At 40.7% G+C, this 24244-nt stretch overlaps 1 protein-coding gene across 2 annotated transcripts in view; it reads right to left on the bottom strand.

Annotated features, from left to right (window-relative positions):
• The window catches only part of CEP112 (centrosomal protein 112), a 157982-nt gene that overhangs the window by 12540 nt on the left and 121198 nt on the right, over nt 1–24244 (bottom strand). The window contains exon 24 of one of the 2 annotated variants that reach the window (XM_082293982.1): nt 4885–4974. The exons of the other annotated variant lie outside the window; for it this stretch is intronic. Within the exon in view, the coding sequence (XP_082150108.1) occupies nt 4885–4974 (90 nt within the window). The remainder of the gene's footprint in view (nt 1–4884; nt 4975–24244) is intronic. 2 annotated transcript variants of the gene reach the window in all.

The following is a 24244-nucleotide window of genomic DNA, read 5'->3' as shown; positions in this document are numbered from 1 at the left end:
TCCATCCTCTCGGATCCGTGCTGGTCACATACAGAAACTGCAGGAACTATTTTAATGTGACAATACTTGGTGGTGTAGTTCCTGAAAATCACAGTGGAAATTTCTCTCAGGTTCTCACTCTCCTCCCCACGGCTCCAGAGGCTGCTGAGCCCCAGCAAGGGCTGCTCTCAGTGAAGCACTGCTGAGGTTTAAGATCGTCCACATCCAGGCTGAGCTTCCCATTTCTGTGGGAGCAGAAATGGCTCTCTGGGGGAGAAATTTTGGAAGCATTTCAGTGACGTGGGTTGAAGCAAGCAGAGCAAACAGCAGAATTTCATCACCACCTCCAGCCGTGCTGACTGGTTGGATCTCAGTTTCCAAAGTGGCTCACAAAGGTTCCCTCCATCCTCCTCACTTGCAGCTGACCACAAAGCCAACCTGGGTTTTAAGTAACCTAACCTAGAGCTTATTTGCCTGATTCTGGGAGACTGTAACATGTTCTGAGAAAGACAACACTTTGAAAAAGTCTGGGAATTTGAGGCAGGGAGCCCAGGCTGCCATCTGATGGTATTTAAAACTCTCTGATACCTTTAAAAATCACAGAATCATGGAATCATGGAATGGTTGGGGTTGGAAGGGACATGAAAGATCCTCTCGTTCCAATCCCACTGCCATGGGCAGGGACAACTTCACTAGATAATTTCTAAGAAGAAATATGGACAAAAAGCCCTAAACTAACGGGCTAATATTACTCAAGTGTCCCAGCCAACATATTAAGAACTCCTCGGGACTCATACCATGGACATCAATGTCTATTGCTCATCTGTATCTCACTGATTCCTTGCTCCCAGCTCCACAAATCCACTGGCAGCAGCACTATTCCCAGAAAGGAGAAGGTATGGCAAGCCTTAGAAGTTTCCCTGTGCTACACAGCAACTGAAATTTCAGAAGGATGCATCACAGCATTCATCTGACAACAAATATATTTAGTTGGCATGGAAACAGTAAGTTGGGCTGAATGTGGTAAATATCCAGCAGTCATAAAAAATCGAGCAAGTCAGGATAATAAACATTAGAAATGAAAACTGGCTGAATGCTTTTGAATCATGGCTCTTTTACAATTATCACTCCTGTTTTCATTTGAACATGAGTGAAATCCACTTAAACTAAGCTGTTCCATTTTATGTCAAATACTTCTATAACATCCTCATTCAGATAACTCCTTTCTCCTTTTTTTATAATCTGTTTGAGGAAAAAGAAATTAAAGGGCTGAAAACCTCCATTGCTATTCTCCTTCATTTCCTCAGCAATATTAATGAATTGAACATAATTGATTTTCTGTCTGAGAATCTCTCTACTTTAAGACTCTATTTATGACTTGACTGCTTGGAGGTATCCCTATGGTTTGAGTACCTATAGTGTTGCTACTTTAGTTGTTTGCAAACACAAGGAACTTTTCCCCCCTCTATTATCCCAATTTGATATCATACTCAATCCAGATCTATGGGTAGAAACATTAGAACAAGGAATGAAAAGAATAGGATATTTTTTCTGAGAAATTTCTTGCGTGTAATTCCCAAAGGACAGATTCCTGGAGCTTTTTAGTAAACTGAGTTGGGGTGATTACCCTTGAAAAAAGAATTTGAAATTAAATGAATGCTAAAGAAGTCTAGGTAGTAAAAAGGATCACTACCATGAATTTTTATACAGGCCCCAATTCAGCAAAACTTGTTGCACATGCCTAAATTCCTGGATTTGTTCAGCTCTCAGTGATGTGTGTCATTTTTAATTACACATTCACAGGATGTAGAGACTCCTGTATGAACAATGGAGATTTTTTAACTATGACTGACAAATGCACAAAGCCACAGGACTTAAGAAATGTTTAGTAGGAAATCTCGTCTCACATTAGATCCAGGCACACATCAGAGACAACCAAGGGATACATTCGCTCCAAGAGTACATGATACAGGAACACAATGGGATCACTCGACAGGAAGCTGATCCCAGAGTTATGTAGGACTGAGATACAAGAAACTTCAGTGCTGCTTTGCAAGGAAATGGTTTGGACACACCCAAATTTGCCAGAAACCTTCCCAGACTGCTTTAACAGTCTTGTGACCGTACATATTTAACAACAACAATATATAAAAAACTATATATTAGAGTTTTTACATTCACTTTCCATGAATACAATTATTTATGTCTCAAGAAGCTGGACATCCAATTTTTAAAGGAAACATCCAACACTTTGACCTGAAGAAAGATGATATAGCTCTGAGACTCCACTCTCGAAGTGCAGCATTACTGAACACTGGAAAACCAGGACAGAGACAGGACAACCTTTATGGAAAAGATAAAATAATTTAGGCCAGCACTTTTGAGAAATGTGATTGGAACCCATCACCCAGAGATCGTTGCCATATGGCACCACTGGTGAGACAACACAGACACAACGTGATTGCACCAACCCACACTGTAAAATGGGAGAGAAAAACTAAACAGGAGTAAACATGAGTTCATCCAAGAACACAAAGTATGGGAATGGAAAAGCTCCATAAAAACAACACCTCCTCTCCAACTGCAGCACCACACTCGCCTCTAGAAAGCTCAGGGTTTGCTGACAGCCCAATGTATTTTCTCCCCTTTCTTTAGAGGATAGTCCGTCTCCCTGGATAATTACAATAATGAAAGGTTAAGCCTGTGTGATCACCAGAGGGTCACTGTAACAAAGAGTTAAACTTTGTGGCTCTGTCAGCCACTCTTAAAGGCTGAAGAGTTATAAGGACATTGCACTGGAAAAACAGCCAACATGGAGCACCAAGATACCACCCAACAAGCCATAACGAGAAACAGCTTTTTAGTTTTAATTAAAAGCACAACAAAATGTTTTTTCATGTCTCATTCATTTGTTTGTTGTTGTTATAGAATCAAAACACAAGATTTTTGCTTTTAATGAAAAACAGAAGCTCTTTAACCCTCTCTCCTCCTTATTTATAGACATGTAAAAGCTTGGAAAAGTGGCTTTTGTAATGGCACCAGCACAAATCTCCATGTTTTATACAATTCTGATTCACACAGTATTTGGTAAAAGCAGAAAGCACGTTACTGCCCTGAATATTTCAACTCCCTGATCGGCTGATGAGTTGGTAACAACTGTTAACACTTGATGAACATGTTTACAGGTAGCCTGGCCAAACCTAGTAACTGGAAACATGTCAGAGCTGTCACTTTTCCGTTTTTCTTCTGGAGAGATAAGCAGAACTAATGAATTAGCTGGTCACAGAGAAGACACATAACAACTTCCAAAATGCTTGTCTGCAAAATAGACTGAAGCCACCTAAACCAAACCAGCTTCAGCGGCTCCAGCTGCTTCAGCAAGTCCCAATGGATGAAAGGCAGAGACAAAATCATTGATGAACTTGGATATGAGCTCTACCAAATCTGCCAACACAACTCTGCAGGAAAAGCTCAAAGATGGACAGCACACTGTAATTTCAATAACATTCCTGTTCCATATACTGGGGAACAGGATGTTACCATCTGAACTAGTTCTTCATTAATTACGCCTGGACAGGAGAGTTCTGTAGGTTAGTTTGGAGAAGATGCTCATGTAGGAGGAAACCTTGAAGGCAGAAAGGGGGGCCCACCCTGTGAATCTGCATGTGCAGCCTTCTACCTCTGTATTTCATGAGTCACTTTTTATTTCTTCTTCTGGATCCTTCTCAAAATGGGTCAGAAAAAAAAAAAAAAGGCAAAATGGCAGTGGCAGAGACTAAAGAAAAACATAAAAAATGAAGAAATTTGGAAGAGGATGTCCCTCACAGCATGCAGCCGGTGCTGTTCCCTGGGAGGGACAACCATGCATTAAAGAGCTGATTTTCCTCCTTCTTTTCCAGGAGACTGAAGCCAAAATGCAATGCTTGTAGGCCAGCTCACTCACTACACCAAACTCCTCCAAGTGCTGCAGGCGCTGCAGCTAAGGATGAGCCTGGCCCAACATCTGGATTTGGGAGGCAGAGGGGGGACAGAAAGGAACGGCTCATCATTGACATTCCAGAGAGGAAATACATGAATTAAACACCAAGGGTGACAGAGGATTCCCATGTGCCAGTAGGATAACAAAAACTGAGGAAAAAATACTTGAAATTAATTACTATTACTCTTCTATAACCACCCCAACTGATTATTCCTGCAGGTATACAGTTAGAAATGCTTCACGTAGGATACATGCTGTTGAAATTGTTTACTCAGCACCAAATAAAGTTCTCAAATGCTTCAAAATCTGATTTGTATTAGAAATATATAGATTCCTATCCGATTCAGGTATTCATCAACTGCATACTCTCCTGCATATTTCAATTTAATCTGGTTTGAATGCAGATCATTGACTTTCTGTTCCTGTACTGCCTGTAAACAACACACTCTATTCTGCTCAAAGCACACTAAATAATCTCTGACTTCACTGGAAGTGTCCAGAAGAATTTTAGCACTATTAATCATCTGAAACTGTTTACAGACATGTTTGGACAATGAATGCAGAAGATCAGGACTAAAGATCATTTTTAGCAGTTATTTTCCAATTCCCTTCATACAAACCATTAAAGAACAGGTTCAAATAGTCTCAGAAACCTCTATTAAAACACTACAGTCAGTTGAAAACAGTTCAAAATAAATGCATCATTTAACAGCTAGAATAGCTGAAATACCAACTTGCAATAGAGAGCAGCAGATAAGTATTTGCCTGAAGGGTTCAGACAGTTTAATTCTCTTTTATTACCAACAAAACAGAAAAGAAAGCTATCTGGGAATTTTGCAGGAAAATATGTGCTTTTGCTTTGATGGAAGGTATTATTTTTAACCGTTGCACCTCCTGGCTCAAGGGATGGGGACAGCACCCAGTACCTGCTCCTGGGCCTTGAGCTCGTTGCGCTGGAGCCTCCTCTGAGCATCATAAATCTGCCCACGGTAATTCTCCACCTCGTCCTGCAAGGCCTGGAACAACACCAAGGGATGCAAAACACACGTGAGAAACATGGGACGGCAGCAAAACTTCCAGGTCACGTCTTCCAGCAAGCTGGGGAAAGAAGCGGAGCACTCTGAGTCCAGCTGAACTTCGTGCTAAGATGTGACAGAGGCAGTTTGGCCACTCAAAAAAGTTACTTTGTACAGGTGGGACCACTGACTGAACAGGAGTAGGTACATCTTAAAAGCCCTATCTTATTATAGGCTACAAGTATTCATCCTAAAAATGTAATAAATACCCTCAAAGCCTGGAAGGCAAATGGAAATATTGCAACATTTGCATTTGCAAATGTCCCGGGTTTTTGTTGTCATCCCCTCTGTACAACCTGAGCTTCCTAGGAGCAGTTTTGCAGTGTACCAACAATCTTTTCTCTAAGCCAGAGTAATCCTCTCTTTGGAAAACAATGTCTGGAATTTGCAGTGGAAATGTATTCCATATTACTGAAATGGGATGCTGGCCGAGATGAGGGGCTCCGCTCCTGCCCTGTAGTCAAATCTAGCATGTGATCTACAAATGAAGTATAAATGGCAATAAAAAAAAAGGAATATTATGATCGTGTCACTTTACCACAACTACCCAATCTTTATTTAGTTCAGAAGTAATCGCTCCTAAACCAAGCTCATAAAATGAATCCACAAATTTATTTTGTCATGATTGTTCTCCTTATATATTTATTTTTATTCCAGCAGTCACTCAGAGCCTTGATCTTTTTGTTACATGCTTAACAAAGGAACAGCGTGCCCCAAGGAACTGATAGTCTGTGTTATTTCTAACAGATACACACCAAACAAACAATAGAAAGTTTCAAAGATTTTTTTTTTTTTAAAGTTTCCCACTCATTGTTGGATGTTTGAATACATGCTTAACATTTACTTACACATTTACTAAAAGCTTAGGGATGTTGTCAGCTTGAATAAAGGCATTGTTAACTGCAAGTGCTGACTCCAAGCAAAGTGCACAATGTGGATGGGGGATTGACACCAACACAGAGGCGGCTGTGGCTGCAGAAAGGGAATATTTTGAGTTATCTTTTGTATGGCAGGAAATTGGGGCATTGATACCCATCAGTGAAAAGCGGCACAGGGCTGGACCTGGGAAGGGGCTCATGCTGCAAATGCCACTGAAGGAACCTCCAATGATGCTTTTAAAAAAGCTGAGCTGCACAGAGACCTTCTGCAGAGCACCCTGGAATCACAGAATCATTAAGGCTGGAAAAGACCTCCCAGATCAAGTCCAACCTTTGACCAACCCTACAATGGTCACTAAACTGTATCACGAAATGCTGCGTTCACTTGTTTTTGGAACACTTCAAGGACGATGACTCCACCACTTCCCTGGGTGGCCTGTTCCAGGTCTTGACCACTCTTTCAGTGAAGAAATTTTTTCCTACTATCCAGCCTAAACCTCCCTTGGTGCCCCTGCCTTTCCCTTGAGAGGAGAGAGAAAAACCCCACAGACTCAGGGTGCTTTGTAGGACCTACCATATGGTTAATGTTTGCTTCCTCCCAGCAGCCAGGATACCTGTGCACAACTCAGGATCATTAAAAGTCCTCGTGGTGCAAAGATTTAACAGAAGAAATTACTTGCTCTTTTCCACAGCACCGAAATACTGTACTCTCCAATAATTTACAGGATAAAATTGCTATTGAGATAAGATAAGAGGACTACTTATGATAGATCTTGCACGCTGTTTTGAAGTGATGCCAGGCATTAACTTTAAAGTCTTATAGCTGTAAGACTGTTACATGTTCTGATGCCAAAAACTGTAACCAGACCCAAGCATGAACTTCAAATCTGCCCAGGGACTTTTATGCTATCACAGCTTCTGAGAAATGCTGAAATCCTGGCTTTAAATGCATAACCCATCTTCGGTACTCAACAAGGTTTGCAGTACCAGGAATTCGCATCAAAATAATGAAATATATGTGGGAATTATGTGTGAATTGGAGGCTTTTTGTTTCCTTTTTGTACATCTATCTTCTGAGGTGAAACACAAACAAGCATAAAAGCTAAAATGAGCAATGTAGAAATGCAGTAACAAGCAGGGTCATTCCATGTATCAGGAAAATCACCAAAAACCCAATTAATCTGACAAAAATCCTGCCATAACCCCAAAGTGTCCATTCATAACCAGCCCAGGATGACTCTCAGGAACATTCCTGGAGCACATTTTGGATAAACTACAAAGCATGACCCATCTTCTCCTGCTCTTTCAGGACCAGCTTTTCCAGCCCAAATGGTCTGGCTTGGTGAAAAATAAGGAGAGAGGAAACCTCATCACACATCACTCGTCCTTTCCTTGTGCTCAAGAACAAGTTTGACCCTTCACAGGACTTTGAAGCTGGCCAAGAGATAGCAATTAAATGTACAAATACATGTGAGTACATATATATGTGTTTCAGAGAACAGATTTGTATCACCCCCATCTGCAGGTCCTGGAGCTCAAATTGTTTCTGCCAAAGACAGCAACCACACAGTGCCAAAGAGAACTGGTGCCCTGCTCCTTCCTTCCTTCACATCTCCATTTTTACTTCTCTTATTTACAACAAACTTCTGCAGAGGATAAAACGAGAGGTTCCTTTAAATCTGAGGGTTTGCAATGCATCTGAAAGTCATTTAATTTGGGAAATTCAGATAACACCGCCTTTGTCAGGTTCCCCTACTCTAGATAGGGTTTGCCAGCACAGAGCACACACGTTTTATTTCATTAGGAGAGCAGAAAATGTCTTAAATTTAAATTTAGAAAGAAGGTATTTTTACTATAGCATGTAAGTATAGCAAACTAACAACTCTTCCAGTTATCCATTCAACATTTGTCCAAACCAGAATTTACTGTATGAACTCACAGACTTTTCCAATCACATCAGAACTGGCTGTTGGCAGGTTTTGTATTGGGATGGCAAAAAAACTCAACTAACTCCTTGAATCAATCACAAATACCTTTAACTGGACCCTTTTTGGACTATTTCTGTGCTGCATAAATTCCATGAGTAATTAATGTTCATTTGAGTATTCCAGCTATTCTATCAGCAAAATGGCAAGAAAAGTAAAACCAAAAGTTCAGCATTTGATCAAAGCTGTGCCAAAATGAAAAAGTAACATCAAAATCTCATGGTCGCTGTAGATTCCTGCATGTGATTATCTCTGAAAACAGCAATTAGACGTAAGCAAGTTTGTTGCCCATGATTTTAATTTTCTAGGAGGGATCACTACAGATGTCATGAATAATGCACCTTTTTGAAGATCTCACTGAAAATTCTCTCTCAAAAGGCCTCATATGCAGTGGCCAGAGCCTGAATACTGATGGCAATTCCTGAAGCTACCAGAACCCTCAAATCTTTCTCTGAATCAGACAGGGAAGTTTTTGCCATGTAGAATACTCTTAAAAACAGCAGAGGACTTAGCCCAGGTACACCACAGAACATCTCTTTTGTAAAACTGAACAATGTTTTGTTTTGTTTTGTTTTGTTTTGTAATGCAGTTTTTACTCTACGGCTTCAAAGTGTTAACATTTTGTCCAAAGAGCAGCAGAGCTTATGATGGACAACTGCTGAGATGAAGAAAAATGGATGAAAAAATAAAAATCCAGGCCAATTTTTAAGCCTTTTTTTCCCCCCTGAAAAGAAACAAAACTTAACTTATTTAGTTAAATTTTTCCAGGTTTGGAATGAATCCCCCGTCTGCCAGCTGTGCTAAGTGGACTTGCAGCACTCTTATAAAGACAATATTAATTTTTTTTCAGTTAAACGGGCTTTCAGATGCCATGTAAACATGTTTGCTGTTGAACGTCTACACCATACCTGACCTTGGAAGTGCTTTGTGTTGGCCAGAGAACAAAGAAATCAAATGTTTTGCTTTCCAGCCCAGATATCCTACACTTTGAAAAGCTCTTAAAAATGTAAATGAGATAATAAGCTCCACTGCAACAATGTGGGTGAATTACAGCTGGAGAGAGGTAAAACTCATTCGATTTATTTCTAAAAATGGAAAGGATCCTAAAATAAAATCATATTGTTTGGGTCACACACACCATCCAGAGGCCCGGGAAGGATGGAAGGGAAAAGTAACGGCTTTGAGAAGGCACCGCTGGAATATTCTGGGTAGATTCTGGGACCTGGAGTGGAGTTTGTGGATGAGTCCATCCCAGTCACTGTGATCCAGAGCTGCTGGACACTGATGTGGAAGGAGAAAGGAACCTCTGAACTGCATTTCTGGGTAAGCACCTTTTATTCCCCGTATTATCCCACTGGGGATTGATTATCTCCAGCAGAATGTTTAATGAAGTTTATTTCGGACCCAAGGGAGCAGCACACATGGGGTTGATGGATTTCTGTGGGATACCTGAGGGGCAGACTGAGGCTCTGAAAAAAGGTGTTTTTTTAAAAAAAACCAACTTGTAAAGCATAGAGTTTTGACAAGGAGCCCTAAAGAGACAAAAAGGTGCAATGCCAGCATTTCAAAATCCCTTATCAAGGCAGGAATTAATTTTTGGTGTTAGTTACAGGGCTTAATCTAAATCAACTAAACGCTGGTAAGAGAAAGAGTTCAAAGAATCCCGGGAACAAGTATGGAACGGGAATGTATGAAGGATTCAGTATTTTATATATGAAAACTGATTTGATTATCCTTTAACCCCAGGATATTTTTGAAAAGTGTTGGATTCTATGAAAGAAAGTTCTGTTCTGAAGAGTTACATAAACAGAAACAATTCCTATTCTTAATTTCTTTGTATTGATTACAACTGTGAAGAAACTATTTACAAAGCTGTGATGTTTTGTCTTTAACCTGAAATAATTTCTTATTTTTTGTATGTTCCTGAGAGCAGACAAGGCTTGATTCCTGATCCCATCACATCGATGGGAAGTCACAGATCACAACCATTTATCTCTCTGGTCTGAGGGTTGAATAACTAAGTGACACCTTCAAGAAAAGGAAAATTTTCTAAAAAACATTAAATACCAATGTACTTTCACTATGATACAGAAAGTGCCAGCAAAAAAGCCGCTGCTCATCCTGATCAGATTATGCTGGATAACGGCAGAGCCTTTTTAAAATGGAAATATGTAATTTTTATTAGCTGTACCAGCAACTCTGCGCACATGGATGTGCATCTGTATCCAGAAAAGCCGCCGATATTTATGAGCCGTGCAGAGTAAAGCTACCACTAAAGGTAGTGAGAGTTAGCACTTTTCATCTTCAAAGAATTTTTCAAATGTTACCAAATTAATATAATTAGTTAATGAAAGATGCAGTAATAAAAGCTACCCTAATTACCTACTGTAGTCTTAATTATCTCCTTACTAATGCCCACAGAAGAAGGCTTCCACTTTACATCCTCAAAACATGTGCCAACAATAATTCTGAATACAGGCTTCTATTTAAGTGCCTTCTAAATTCAAATTACATCCATTGATGTGTTTTCTCTCCCCGTTCATGAGAAGAAAATCTCTGGAACTTCGAGGGGGAAAAAACCCCACGTGAATGTTAATAAAAATTAAAGCGAATTTTCTTCCAGAAATACACATGGAGATGCTTTAAAATGTTGTCATTAAAACATTTAATTTTAAAAATCTTTATCACTCCATGAAGCCAGAATTATGGGCTGTCTGGGCAAAAACTTCTTTACATTAAGTGGTCTCATAATTTAGAGTCAAACACAATTCTATCCAAAGGAAGCAGCCAAGAATCCCATCCAAATTTATCACAGATTTTTAAAAACAATCATTAATTTTGCTAAAACATTTCATGGAGATAAATAAATTTATCTGGGTTTATTACTACTATAAATAAATTGGGCAAATATGTCTGTGAAGACCACTGATGTAATGCCATGAGTCAGAGCAAAACAAGGGTGTTTTAAAAAGTGCAATAGTGATGTTTGAGCCAAATTGTTGGGGCATCCTCAACACTTTCTGGGTTTTTACTGAGCTCTCGCCCATGACACTGCAAACAAAAACCTCTGTACTTAGAGTTCTCTCTTGGTTTTGGTGCAAAGCAAAGGAAATCTTCTGGTTTTAACCTAATACATATGTTTGCTGCTCACATATGGCAAAATTCCTTTCTGGTGGGAACTTTTTTGCTGTTGTTGCAACACACTATATATCCAAGAAGTCTCCTTTGATCTTGAACTATTGCTCCACTACTCATTATGCTACTGATTCAATATGAAAGGCAAAATTTCTGTGGTTTCTGTTAAAACAATGGCTTTGTTTTTGCAAACAAAGTTTTCCACAACCTATATGCAGGGGCCAACATTACTGCAAGAGAAAAGAAAATCTATTATTTTACACAGAAAATAGTCATGGTGTTTAATAACACAAATTATTTCTCTATCCTATAGGTACACTACAATTGCTATTATGATTGTACAGAAAATTTAGGCTTTACTGCTCCTCAGGAACAGAAATTAAAATGCCTTAAGTGATATTTGACATCTCTCTTTCCTATTTTACTTTCCTTTCAGTGACCTCTCAGCCTGTTGCCAGCAGTCCAACTCCAGGATCTGGTTGGGATCAGCTTGGATGGGTGGGGGAAAGGGGAAGACCTGCAAAAGCTGCTCTTCACAGTGTCCTACTAGAATCTTCCTGACTAATATTTAATTTTAACCACTAAACACTATTTCATGAAGGGTGAACATGAATTACAACACAGAATGAAAATGCAAATTGGTAATACCTTTGTAAATGTGTCCCTACAGGAGTTGGTTGCCCGTTTTCTGCTGCCATTATGGAAAAAAAAATGTTTCCTTGGTCAGGAATCAGATAAAAGGCATAATTTCCAAAGGCACAGAATTCATCAACTCCCACTTGGAATAACATGAGCTCCCATATACACCATGGCACGTTTGGAAGTTTGGCTCATTTTGCTGACATTTCAACATGGGAATGGAGATCTTGCAAAATTCTCCAGGCTGGGGCTTTGCCCATCCCCACCAGTCAAGCAGCTCCCTGTTGCACCAGGCTATGGCTTCGGAGATTTGCCAGAAGGAGATGCCCTCGGGAAGTGTAACAAATCCTTTCCTTGAGGGACTATGGGAAGAAAGAAAGGGGTTCAGGAAGAAAAGGAATAATTTGACTCCAGGAACAGAACCAAGCCTCTCCAGCAGTAGGGGAAAAAAACTTAAAGCAGGTCATTTTACATAAAAGAAAAAAAATATATGCAAACATTTTGCAGAATGGCAGGCTCTAACATAAGCCATTTTCATTTTTGACTATTTATGGCCAAGAGACTGACTGGCAGTACACTATAAACTTGGGATCATCAGCATTAGCTCCTGAGCAGTCCCACAGCACTTCCACATCAGACTTCATCTGGATTTTTGGTGTCTTTAGGAGATTCCCTGAGCACTCCTGGAATTGTCAATATTCCTATTTTCCCTGTTTTGCTCCTGTAAGATGTTGATACGTTTTCAGCATTTTCTGTACATACCTGGTTGAGTTGACCACAGTTTTAAGATAATTTTCCTGCAAAGTCTTTAGCCCTATTAGAAATTCTTCCCTGTGAGGGTGGGCAGGCCCTGGCACAGGGTGCCCAGAGAAGCTGTGGCTGCCCCTGGATCCCTGGCAGTGTCCAAGGCCAGGCTGGACGGGGCTTGGAGTGCCCTGGGACGGGCTTTAAGGTCTTTTCCAACCCATATCATTTCAAGATTCTATGATTCTAAGATATATCCCTAAAACACCTTGATGGCACCAGCAGGGCTATTTGTAGACTTAAAATTAGGCAGGGGCTTAAGCATTTTGCTGAGTCAGGGCTTCGCTGCAGGACATTATAAACGCAATTCTTTTGAAAGGCAAAGGATGCCATAAGGTCCTGCAGAGATAACAGTTCAAAGAAAACAGCAGCATAGTTGTAAAGCTGGGCAATTTTTGTCAAGGGAAGCCAAGGAGGGAATTGTTTTCACTTTGTTCTAGTGGCTCAGGTGACAGGAGGGAAAGGAGGCAAGGTTCAAAGGCTGTAATAAACTGGCTTTCATCTGCTTTTCTCAATGGGCCACAAAACCCAACAAGCAGTTGCCGTGGCCAAGCACTGCTTTGTCTATGACCAGGACACTTCAGAGCTGTTGTGATGAAGTCAATCAAAAGCCTGTCAGCTGGAAGATTTACTGTAATATTTACCTGGAGTATTTTGTAGTTTGCTTTAACACTGCTTCCCCTTCTTTCCAGCCTGCATGAGTGTCATGGTCAAGAGCAGAGCAGAGGCTGCCGAAAGGAGAAAAGCACTGAACTGTTTCCCCCTTGCACTTGCCGAGGTTTAGGCAGAAACACCAATGGTGCACATTTACCAGATAAAATGAATCTTTTAAACCCAAAGATACCATGACATCTTAAGCATACACTTATGAAGGAAAAGTTCAGAACTCCATTTTAAACCACTTATGAGAGGATTTACAAAGATTCTGCCTAATGTTCAGCTGACACTTTGTCAAAAACATTTATCACAAAGCTTTTGAAGTTTCTTAGCTCCCCCTGAGTTATTAAAACTTGAACTGCAGAGTTTGTTATCAGCCTCAGAGCACACACAAAATACATCAGGTATTTTTTCAGTCAACCTTTCAGTCTGATTTTGAGACTATTATACAAAATACAACATTCCCAATCAGGTTAATGTCTGACAGATAATGCTGAGCGGGCAGAACTGCTGCGCCTGATTGATCTGCAAGACAATTTTCATTTCCTAATTTGCTTTTTATTAAACACTTTGCAGTCAAAGGGAACGGCGAGGAGTCTGCCATTCTCCGAGCAGGTCTCCTGTGAAGACCTGATGTCGGCTTCAATATTTTCAGGCAACTTCTTGAATTTTTGATGCTCTGTTGCAACATCTAAAACATTGTGTCAATGCCGTGCTAGTGAAAAACTGCTTTTGTGAATAGAAACGAAGCAGTAAAACATCTGGTTCTGCTGCTTGCTGTACTCTTAACAACAGTTCTGCAAAAAACAAACATCAGGGGTTCAGGCAGAATTTCCTGCAATGACTTGGAGAACGCCTGAGTCTTGACAAAGCAGATTTATCAATCACTCACTGAACAAGGCAATCTTCCACTGCCTGGGGCTTCATTCCCAACCAAGTTTATCAGTAAACTGCCACTTTAAGTGGGTGTTCGGACACTTCACACCTGGAGCCAGCCCAGAGGTTCCAGCAGACCCCTGGTGCTCTACAAATGTCTCTTTAAAATGCATTGCTCACCACAGATATACAAAGAGCTGGAAATATAAACATTTCTAACAGGCCTTACAAAGCCTCTTATTTTGATATGCTCTTTTAAAACAGAAATATGAAAGGCTCAGATATTTCTAATCAATAGGCCAATCTGATTCCCAGTAAGAATGAAAGAAAAGCTATTTATTTTGTGCAATCAAGTGCTCGGTATTGCTGCAATTCTCCCATTACATAAAATAACACCCATTTTCTTGCACACAGGCACACGCAAAGAAATCGAATAATGTCTTTTTACCTTTCAAAGTAACCTTAATCAACAAAATTAACTTGCAAGGCAAACCACTGCTTTTTGAACTGAACAAGAGTAAGCTTGACTCAACACATGTGAGATGTGAGAGGCAGCAAAGTAATATCTGCTAAAATTATGTCTGGAAGCCAAAAATGGGGTGATTCTTGACAGGAGAGGATGCACACTTGGAAATTCTTTTATTCAAAGTCTTTAATGACCTCCAACCCAATTACATTTGCAACAAGACATGACAATGCAGTTGCTCCTATTTAAAAGTATGTGTGAAAACGGAGCATTTTTGAAGCCTGAATCTTTTTTTTACTTTTTAATCATGTTGAGATGAAGCTCATTTACTTAAAAAGAAAAAATGAAACAGAACGTCCTCTGCAGCTGGTCAAACAGATTACGAAACTCTAATCTCAGTAGCCTGAGGAAAACCAAAACAGTTTTTCAAGTATCTATTTTACAGAGCATTAGCTTTATACTTTTAAAAAGAGGCATTAACATAACTGATCAGAACATCCCAGAACGTTTCTGATCTAGTTAATCATATGACGTTATGACAGAGATTCTTGCTGTCATAATGCCAATGTTTCTAAACATTTCTAAAATCCTTTAAGTTCTTCTTTTTTTTTCCAAATTAGACATGGGTAAGATCTATTTCAGTTTCTTCAGAGGTTTTTCCTTCCATTTTAGAGCTCTATAAAACTGGTGCAGAGTATTTTAGATAGACAGACACATACACACACAGCAAGGAACAATGTCAGGCTCCATGACCTATTTAAATGTTTCTTTTAGCTTTTTATACAAAACATTTTGCTCTAATTCCTGCATAACTCATTTCTGGGAGTACTCACCACCTTATTTCTTTAACTCTGCTGTATTCTTTACAGCTAAACTGGAATCATCAATAAAAAAATCAGGATTTGTCTAGTTTAAATTTATTTGGTTTATTTCCCTTAAAAGCAATTATTTAAACATTCCAGCCACACTTGTTGCAGCTCTGAAGATCAAGGTTTATTGGACAAACTTCCAGCGGGTCTGGGCCCCTCTAAGCCAGCCCTGGTAAGATCAGACTGAGGATTCCTGGGAGAGATTCCTGACACAAGCACCTCTGCAACAGGAAACAAATAGCCTGTGCTGGACCTTTTGGTGCTGACAGTTTCTCCAGGATAGGTAAGAATAAGGTGTAATTTATACACAAGCAAGCCAGGAAGAAGATGAGAGGAGAAAAACACTCGCCAAAGCTATGGCTGTGCCTCAGATATCGCTTTAGTGGGGTGTCAAGAGCTCTTATCACAGTTGTGACAAAGCAGATCTGATTTCCACTGAGTGCTTTTGGGGTTTGTTTGTTTGTTTGTGGGGGGGTTTTGTTAAGTCAGTTTCAACTCAGTTTTGAGCTGAAGACTCTGCTGTTTCAGTGTGCAGATCTTTCTGGCAGAAAAGTCTTACATGAAAATGCACAGGCAGGAGAGGACCTCAGTCCCACACAGCATGAATTCTGTTGAGGTACTTGTGAATCTAACAAGCACCCACAAGATATTCTCCTGCTTTTGCTTCCCAGCAACACTCACAGGGTCCTGACAACGCAGCTGAAATACCCCCAAAAAGCACACAAAGCTTTTAAAAAATATATATGTAAATAGTTACAAATATTCCTATATGGATGATATTTTAAAAATAACAGAAAACAGATCAGGTTCTGAAGTGCCATGAGTTTCTCATTTATGCAGCTACACATTAACGTCTCTCATCCGACCTGCACAGCTACTTCATGCATCCAAAAACCTTCCCCTTATCACAACTGAGACAAACACTGCAGGAAAAACACTACATGGCACAGTGTGAAAGAATTCCTGTATTGGTAAAGTTGCATAAACCTCCATCTGTTCAGGATCTGACAGGGAAGCACAAATGAGCTTGGCCTCTGCTGAGATGGAGAAGGGACATCAGCTTTTCACTTCCATCACAAAAGCTGAGTTAGAAACATAAATGAGTGCTCAGCAACACCAAACTTGATTTGCAAATGGACATTTCCATACAATGATTACGAATAGACACAAACATTGAGTAGAAGCGATGTGTTACTCTGGTAAGAGGAAGAAAACAATAGATCAGGTAGGAGTCCCTCCTTGGGGCTCAGAGCACAGCTGTGGTCAAAGCTGTTTCCAGGCAGACAGTTAAAATTCACTGATAATATCCAAATTGTTAAATAGTCTTCAGTAATTGCTGTTCTACCTTGCTGAATTAAAAGTGTAAAACTGGGAAGGACATTTATGATACTGACAGTAGAAAGAAAAGTAAGAGGAATTTAAATACAGCACATACAGCTGTTTTCAGGAGCCAGAGAGTGTCAATACACATCTTGGATTTCTCCTTCCAGCTGCCTGCAGAGTCCTGGCTTGGTCCAGTGGTGCAGGCGTTCCTGCAGGTACCTAACATTTGTCAGCTTGAGTTTTTATTTATACAGTTCCATTCTGCTCCTCCCAGGCTTCTCAGTAAGCAAACAAACTCACTTTTCATGTTCAGTGTTCTTGTTTGTACTTTTACCCTTTCTTACATAACAAACCTGGCGGAGAGCAGAGCAGGGAGAGTGCCCAGGGCTCCTGCTGTGGGTACAGGGGGTTGGACACTCACTGTGGGCATCACCCCTCCCTGAGTGAGCACATCCTCTTCCTGGATCTCCTCCAGGTTAGATCCTGGTGTGGAAAGGTGGGTGCAGGGTGACGAGGGAGTCACACTGGCAACAGAAATGAGAAGGCCAAGGCAAACCATGGTACCACGGGTGGGAGCTCATGGGCACGCATGTGGAAAATGGAAAGGAAAACATTACAGCACTTCAGGATTTAACATCTTTTCAACAATTTTAGTACAGACAGATAGCACAACCTTCTATTGAAATGAAAATGTGTCCCTGAGACAGCGACTCTCAGGAGCCTAGATGGACGCAATCATCTCAGAGATTTTTTCCAACCTTAATGATTCTGTGAGTCTGTGAGTCTGGACCAGCACCACTGCCCACTTGGCAAGTGCACAAATGATGTGTTTTCCTAAGCCACAGGATATCTGCATGAAGTTTTAGTGCTGCCATGTCCTAACTAATTACTTCCCTAGAAAAGAGACTGGTTTGTTTTCCCTTGATCTGGTTCTAGAAGAACTTGTATCCACTCCTTTTTGTATCACAAATGAGCTGATCTGTTTTCAGGATACAATGAGTGATGCTCTCCTTCACCCCCACACCAGACTTTATTTCTTTGGGATGGTGTGAACTGTCAGACAGCAAACCCCAGGGCAAAAATGAGCTGGGACTTCCTGGCAAATCTCAAGAGGGAAGAGAACAGGGCATTGCAAGTTTTGTCTTCTAAGGCCAGCATGGCCTGGTTTGAAATCCATGATCTCATGCCATGCTGGGCCAGGAAAATGGCATATCCAGGGCATGGGTTTCCAGCATAAAATACAAGTGAGGTGATCTGATGTGACTCTATTCACCTGCCAACAGCCCTGGCAGAAAAATAAACAGGTTCTGGGGATGAGCTGCTGCTGGAGGCAAAGCAGGAACCATTAGAAGAGCTGCCCTGACCTGTGAGGAACTGGTGTTTTTGCTTTGAACTTCAGCAAATCTTAATGAATTCTTCATAACTGGCAATCCAGGGTTTTCACTGAGGATTTATTTCTCTGGAGGTGCCAAATGCAGGAGACAAATTCAACCCTGGAAATACAAATTTGGGGTCTCGCAGTTGGTTGTCCAGGCTGGTGAAGGCAGTTCCAACACCACTGCAGGTCACTCTTTGTGCTGTATCAGGAGTTCGATTTATAGGTAAATATGCATAAGTGCTGAAGAATTTGGTTTCCTAATTATTAAAACATGTTGATTTAACGGAAGTTACTGACTTCAGTGTAGTGAAAGCTTAAACTAGAAGTAAGAAGAGACAGTTTTAGTAACAGAAATGTCTTGGGGTGACCTTATGATGTGTATCCCATATAGCTGCCTATGCCCAGAAATTAATTCCTGTGCCTTTCTATGCCTCTAAACTGAGCCTGAGAGGGGGAAGGAAAAAACTGAGCAAAACTTTTTCAAAGCAGTTTGCAGCTTGTTCAAGGTCACACACAGATAGCAATGGGCTTTCCCCGCTGCGGCAGGGGAGGAAGGAAGAACCCGGCTTGCTGCTCCCAGGACAGATTTTTTGGCCAGTGGTTCAGCTGGGTTTTTTTTCTCCGGAGAGAGACTGAGAGTTAAATTTTTCCTTCCCTGGAATTTCGGATTTTTCCCCTTTTCTACTGGACTGCTTGATTGCTTCAACATCAGAGCACATCAGGAGGACTTTCCACCGGGCACAAAGGGCCTGGCCCCAGGCCAAGCCTCAGCTTCGAGGAGACCAAAGGGAGGACTCTGACACTTTCCCAGGTTTTTCTCCACAGCGAGAGATTTTATTATTTAGCATTATTTTCCTTTCCCATGTGTTTGTTAAATAAATAGTTTTTATCTCTTTCACTTTCCTTTGAGGAAAATTTATTTTTTCCCGAACCTGGTGGGGGAAGGGTGGTTGTGCCTTCTCTCAGAGTATATTTCTAAATTTGGCCAAACCGGTACAAGGAGAAGTTAAAAAGTGGTTATGTCCTTCTTACTCAGAGGAGTAAGGTTTTGGTTGTACTCATCCCTGCTTTACTGCTTTTCCACTCCTCTGTTATCTGGCAGTTTTGGAGGGGATGCTGCCAAGAAGTTCATTTAAAATCCTAAATTTTATCCTGTAGGCAACACTTACTTCAGTTTCCTGAGAATAAATTTCACAGACAGAGCCCTGAAGAAGAAAACAGGTGAGCTCTCTTTGCCTCATAAATCAGTCAGGCTTCCTGAAGAGGCCAAAGATACAAAACTACAGACGCCTGCACAGAAACATTTCAGAAAAAGCTTCAGCCTTGAGGTTCACAGTCTTCTCCATAAACCTCAACTCCTCAGTCTTCCTCATGCATGTTTTCAAGGGTCAACAAATCAAATATTTACTGTCTCAGATCCTGTTCATCAGTGAATCAAGACATGATGGTGCAAGAATCAGCAACAATGAGCTACTCCCAGGAAAGGCATCCCATGCTCCAATGCAGGATGGAGTATGGATGGGAAATGCACATCCACATGCAACAGGCTCAAAGAATAAAGTATATTTTTAATCAAACTAATCTAGTTTTCCATCTTAAACACACATGTGCTGTATGAACACATAGAGGCAGTTCCTTGGGCTGCAAGGCAACAAGGTGTATGAACAGAAAATATTCACTGTACAAATTTTAGTGGGAAAAGGAGCAGAGAATAACACACAGAATAGACTTTTTCCTTTTTCTGGACGCCAGTGCTATTTTGGCTGCCAACAGTACACAAAATTTCCACTGAAGGGCAAGTCAAACCAATTTCCCTGAGAACGGAGGCATCCGAAAACTCGCTGAGGTTATTCCATTAGTGCCTACGCATTCTCTAAGCGGATGAGCAGCTTCACTTTGAATCCATGTCAAACCACAAGGACTGGCTGATAATAACATTCAATTAAAATGATCTCGTCCTTCTAGAAAAATCTGGCTAACAGCTCCACCTCACCTTTTCTAGCTGGGCACAATGGGGCGATTGATGCTGCAAGGAAACAGGATAGGTTTGTACCGAGGAGCCGACAGGTCAGGTTTGGTGACAGTGTTTGCAGGTTTAACCTCTAACACAAATTTCTGAGATGAAAAAGCCACTTCTGCTGAGCACACAACAGTGAGAAAGCCAGAGTCAGAGCTGGCAAACACCAAGCTGAGCTAATTAGACAGGTGTTTTGAAAAACCCCAAACTTTACACTTGACGCATATTTGGACCTTTTGATGTCGTACTTGGTGCTGCTTCACACCACTCAGGGCTCCAGAGAAAGGCAGGAGCTGCTCCCCTGGTCAGCTCTGGGGGTGAGTTTGCCATCTGATCTACTGAATATACAGATAAAAGTCGCCACAGACCTTTTTCCCTTTTCAAGTGCAGTACTGTCACTTGGAAAGTTCTTTTATTCTCAACTCCACTGACGCAAAAAAGTGGCAGGAATATGGCAGCTTTGGCTGCTTTCCTTTGGTAGCTCTTTGAAAGTAACCCTTTAATGCTAAGAAAACAATAGGTATTTTCATTTTGGATGGAAAAAACAGTCCAGTTATAGAAAATTAAGGCAATGCCTTTCAAAAAGTCTAAGAGTGCTACTGACCACTTGATTCTTCTGCTACCCTGCCTTTAAATATTGGTAAATAGTTACCATGCACAGCTATCAGATTCTCCAGGTTTCTCTTGTTACGCTCAAGAAAAGCCCAACTATTATGAAAATGGTTAACAAAGATATTTCTATTTCCCTGTGATCTGCCATTCAAAAGCGTTGGCCAGTCATTTTTCAAAAACCACTCTTGATATTTGATCTTCTTGAGTTTCAGTTACATATAAAGCTGAAGAAAATTCTAAGTGGAATCTGAAGATTTCTAAAGTCAACACTCATTTTGGCAGGAGCATTTTAATGCATAAAGCTGAAATCCTCAGTGACTCTCTCCTGCTGATATCCCTGGAGCAGCCAGCATCACGATTAGCACAAAACCAAAAGCAACCTATAGCAGAACATACAGCTCTGCAAAACAAGGATGTTGACACAAATGCTGGAAGTGGTGTAGGCACAATGGGATCAGCCAGGGCAACCTGGTGCTGCTCCAGCTCGCTCCTGGGATGAGCCACGCCATAAGAAAGATATCTCAGGGAAAAGAGATGTTGATAACAAAGCAGGTCCACATCCCCAAATCCCTGCTTGCAAAACCCTGCAACCTGCCTTGCTGTGCCAGGCTCTAAAAACCTTCACTGCAGAGTTATAAATGTTTGTGGCCCGCGGAAGGTTTGCTTTGAAGACGTTGCTTTCCCCGGCACTCTTTTGTTGGTGGAATCCATGGTTCCCACAGATTGTGTTTCCACCTCCACGGCTGGAGAAGCCCTGCAGTCAAGGCTGCAGTTCCAGGAGCAGGGAAGGAGGCTGCGTTCCAGGAACTCACTGGAACTGGAACAAAGCACAGCCCTTGGAAAGCCTACGCAGCCCTGTGCACACTGTTTTACAGATGCCCCGTCTTTGGACGGCATTAGACACTTGTTTTTATCTTTATCTTTTTTTTTTTTTTTCCTCTCCAGTAAAGTCTCAGACTTTGGAGCACAGGCTCTTCCTCCCAGGCGTTCTGCCTCCTAACTTCTGGGTATCTCCCCAGTTCTGTCTTTTTTAAGCACCACTTTCTCCTCCACATAAAAGTGCTTCTGCTCTTTGGAGAGAAAAACATCTTTGATATGCAGCAGTAAACTCTGCATTTCTGTGAGCATCACATCTTAAAAAACCTGATTTCCATTTTCTTGTAACACAGTTCTAAACACTGTCTGCCCTTCATTACAAACTGTGTGGGCTTATATCAATATTACTTAACACTAATAAGAGTGTTTTGTCTGCACTTTTTTAATTACCCAGGACCCCTCTCAGTGTTATTACTCCTGTCTTGTCAATTGAAAACAGTGAATTTTATGGCTGGTTTTGAACTATTTTTCCCCATTTTTCCAGTGCAAAATCAGTGTAGTCCACATTATTAAAAGAAAGATAGTTTAGCTGCATATGACTTTATATTTTATTATGTATTTATAGAATCTTTAACTCCATAATTTGGAGACAGGTGGCATCCCTTCTGGGGCTAACAAAGGATAAAAAGGACTTCATGCAGCAAAGTGCCTTCTGGAGGGAAAATATAACACTGAGGACAACAATGATAATGTAGGAAAACGAAAAAATACCAACTTTTAAACCTGTCAGATAAATCTGGACTGCAGTTCAGAGGAAAAGGCAGGCACTAGCTCTAGTCTTTTAAAAAACTTGTAAGTCTGATTTTGCTGTTGGCCATGGTAAGTTCTTCAATGTGTTGAGACATGAAAAGTCAAGAAAAATGCCAGAGTGCAAAGCTTGCTGCAGGAAAAAAAAAAGATGACTCAATTCTTTGTCTCACAAAGCATGTCAAAGATATTATGAAGTACTTACAGATGCTCAGCCACTCAGATTGCCTGGCTGGCCAAACATCTGAAACCCTGTAATTTTGAAGAGAAGGTACTATGCTTCAGACAATGAAATAATTTCTGTGGCAGCAGAAAAAGAGAGATGATTTTGAAGAGTTTTTTAAAATCAGAATTTCAGTTGAGATCAGTAACTAAGCTTAACACGAAAGTCAGCCTATTTTAATTATCATTTATAATGAATGCGACAATACAGGCTTTTAAAGATAACCATGGAATGGAATCATGAGACAGAGCAGAAGAAAGAGTTGAAAACCTCAGGGCTAAACCCTCATTTTTCTAACAGACAGGATTTGGGTGAAACTACTATTTACATCAACAAAGACTGTGAAGAACAGGTGCCCCAGAGTTTGGACCCCATGAAACAGAGAAAGCAAAGCCATAAAAGACCTGCAGATTTCATTTCCCTATCTTTTGGAAGACATGACCTCCTCTGCTGATCAAACAGAATATAGGAAGTTATGATCAAGATAAAGTCATTTGCCTGGTAGATGTTAAGGTCTGCTTTACAATGCTAAAGCACCAGTGTTGGTGCCTTGTAATTCCCTGCTAATAAAAGACACTGCAGAGTTATGAGTGTTATTACAGGCTAAAGTCAGTGACAAAGAAATAAAGATCCATGAAAAAGCACAAGATTTAACATCAAGATGGTCCCTTACAAGTCTTTCTTTCACCATGCCAAATGGTTTATCATGGTAATGTTTGGCCACAAAGGCAGTTAGAAGGATTTGAAGTCTCTCTGGAGAACTTTGTGACACACACATCTCCAAGGCTCTGTGGTGACTGACAGAATTTGGCACGGCTGTGGCCACAGAACCACCACCAACAGTGGGGCAGGTTCTGATCAGATGTCTTACAGGACATGAGCCAGTGCCAATAGGGACATGCTGACCTTCTTTTTACAGACATTGCTGGTTGAAAAAAAAAAAAAAAAGACCAAAAGACCTTCATCCAAGTTAAAATAGAAAATGCAATAAAATACTTTAAAAATTTTATCAATAATGTGGATCTGTTGACAAAAGTTTGTTCTGAGTTAGTGGTTGAGGTTGTAGGAGTTAATTCTGCCACCTCAGTGTTTCCTGGGGAATAATGCAAGTCAAGACTCCCTTACCAAAAAGCCCTTGGCACAATATATGTCTTTATCCTAAGAGTTTTAGATTTTCATTTAGAGTTTACACCAAGATTTCAGGGTTTTTTCCCCCTAATTAGTGCCCTCTGTGCTATCAGTTACACAAGATCACAGACTTCTGAACCACCAGTCATTACAGTCTTAATTTCCACCTTTGCCACAAACCTTGGGTGAAGTCAAGGCTCTGCCCTCCTCTGTCTCACTCTTAAAACAGGACCAAAAAAGCTTCTTCTCCAGATCAGGGCAGCTTAGGTTCTGTGCTCTCAGATGCCGCTCCTCCCCTAATAAGCACTAATTAAGGGCATTTAAACCACTTAGATTTACCTTTGCTTGGGACTTTTAACCAATAAATTAGAATTATTTATTTCTTACCAACTCCAACCCTGGCTCTTGCAGAGTGCAATGCTGGTGTTCCAAAAGGTGTTTTGAGGACAAAAACTAAATATCTCTGCAGGGCTGCAGTCACTCAGTTCATGTTCCCAGAGATCTAATGTGTTTTTCCTTTTAATAAAGAATATTATTCATAGTTACAAGTGGAATGTGCTAATAAACATGGCTGATAATGAAATAGAACTACAAGCA

Source organism: Coloeus monedula (genome assembly GCF_965178545.1).
Source record: "Coloeus monedula genome assembly, chromosome: 19".
NCBI lineage: Eukaryota > Metazoa > Chordata > Aves > Passeriformes > Corvidae > Coloeus > Coloeus monedula.
The sequence above is the reverse complement of the archived record's forward strand: the minus strand, read 5'-3'. Positions and strand labels throughout refer to the sequence as shown.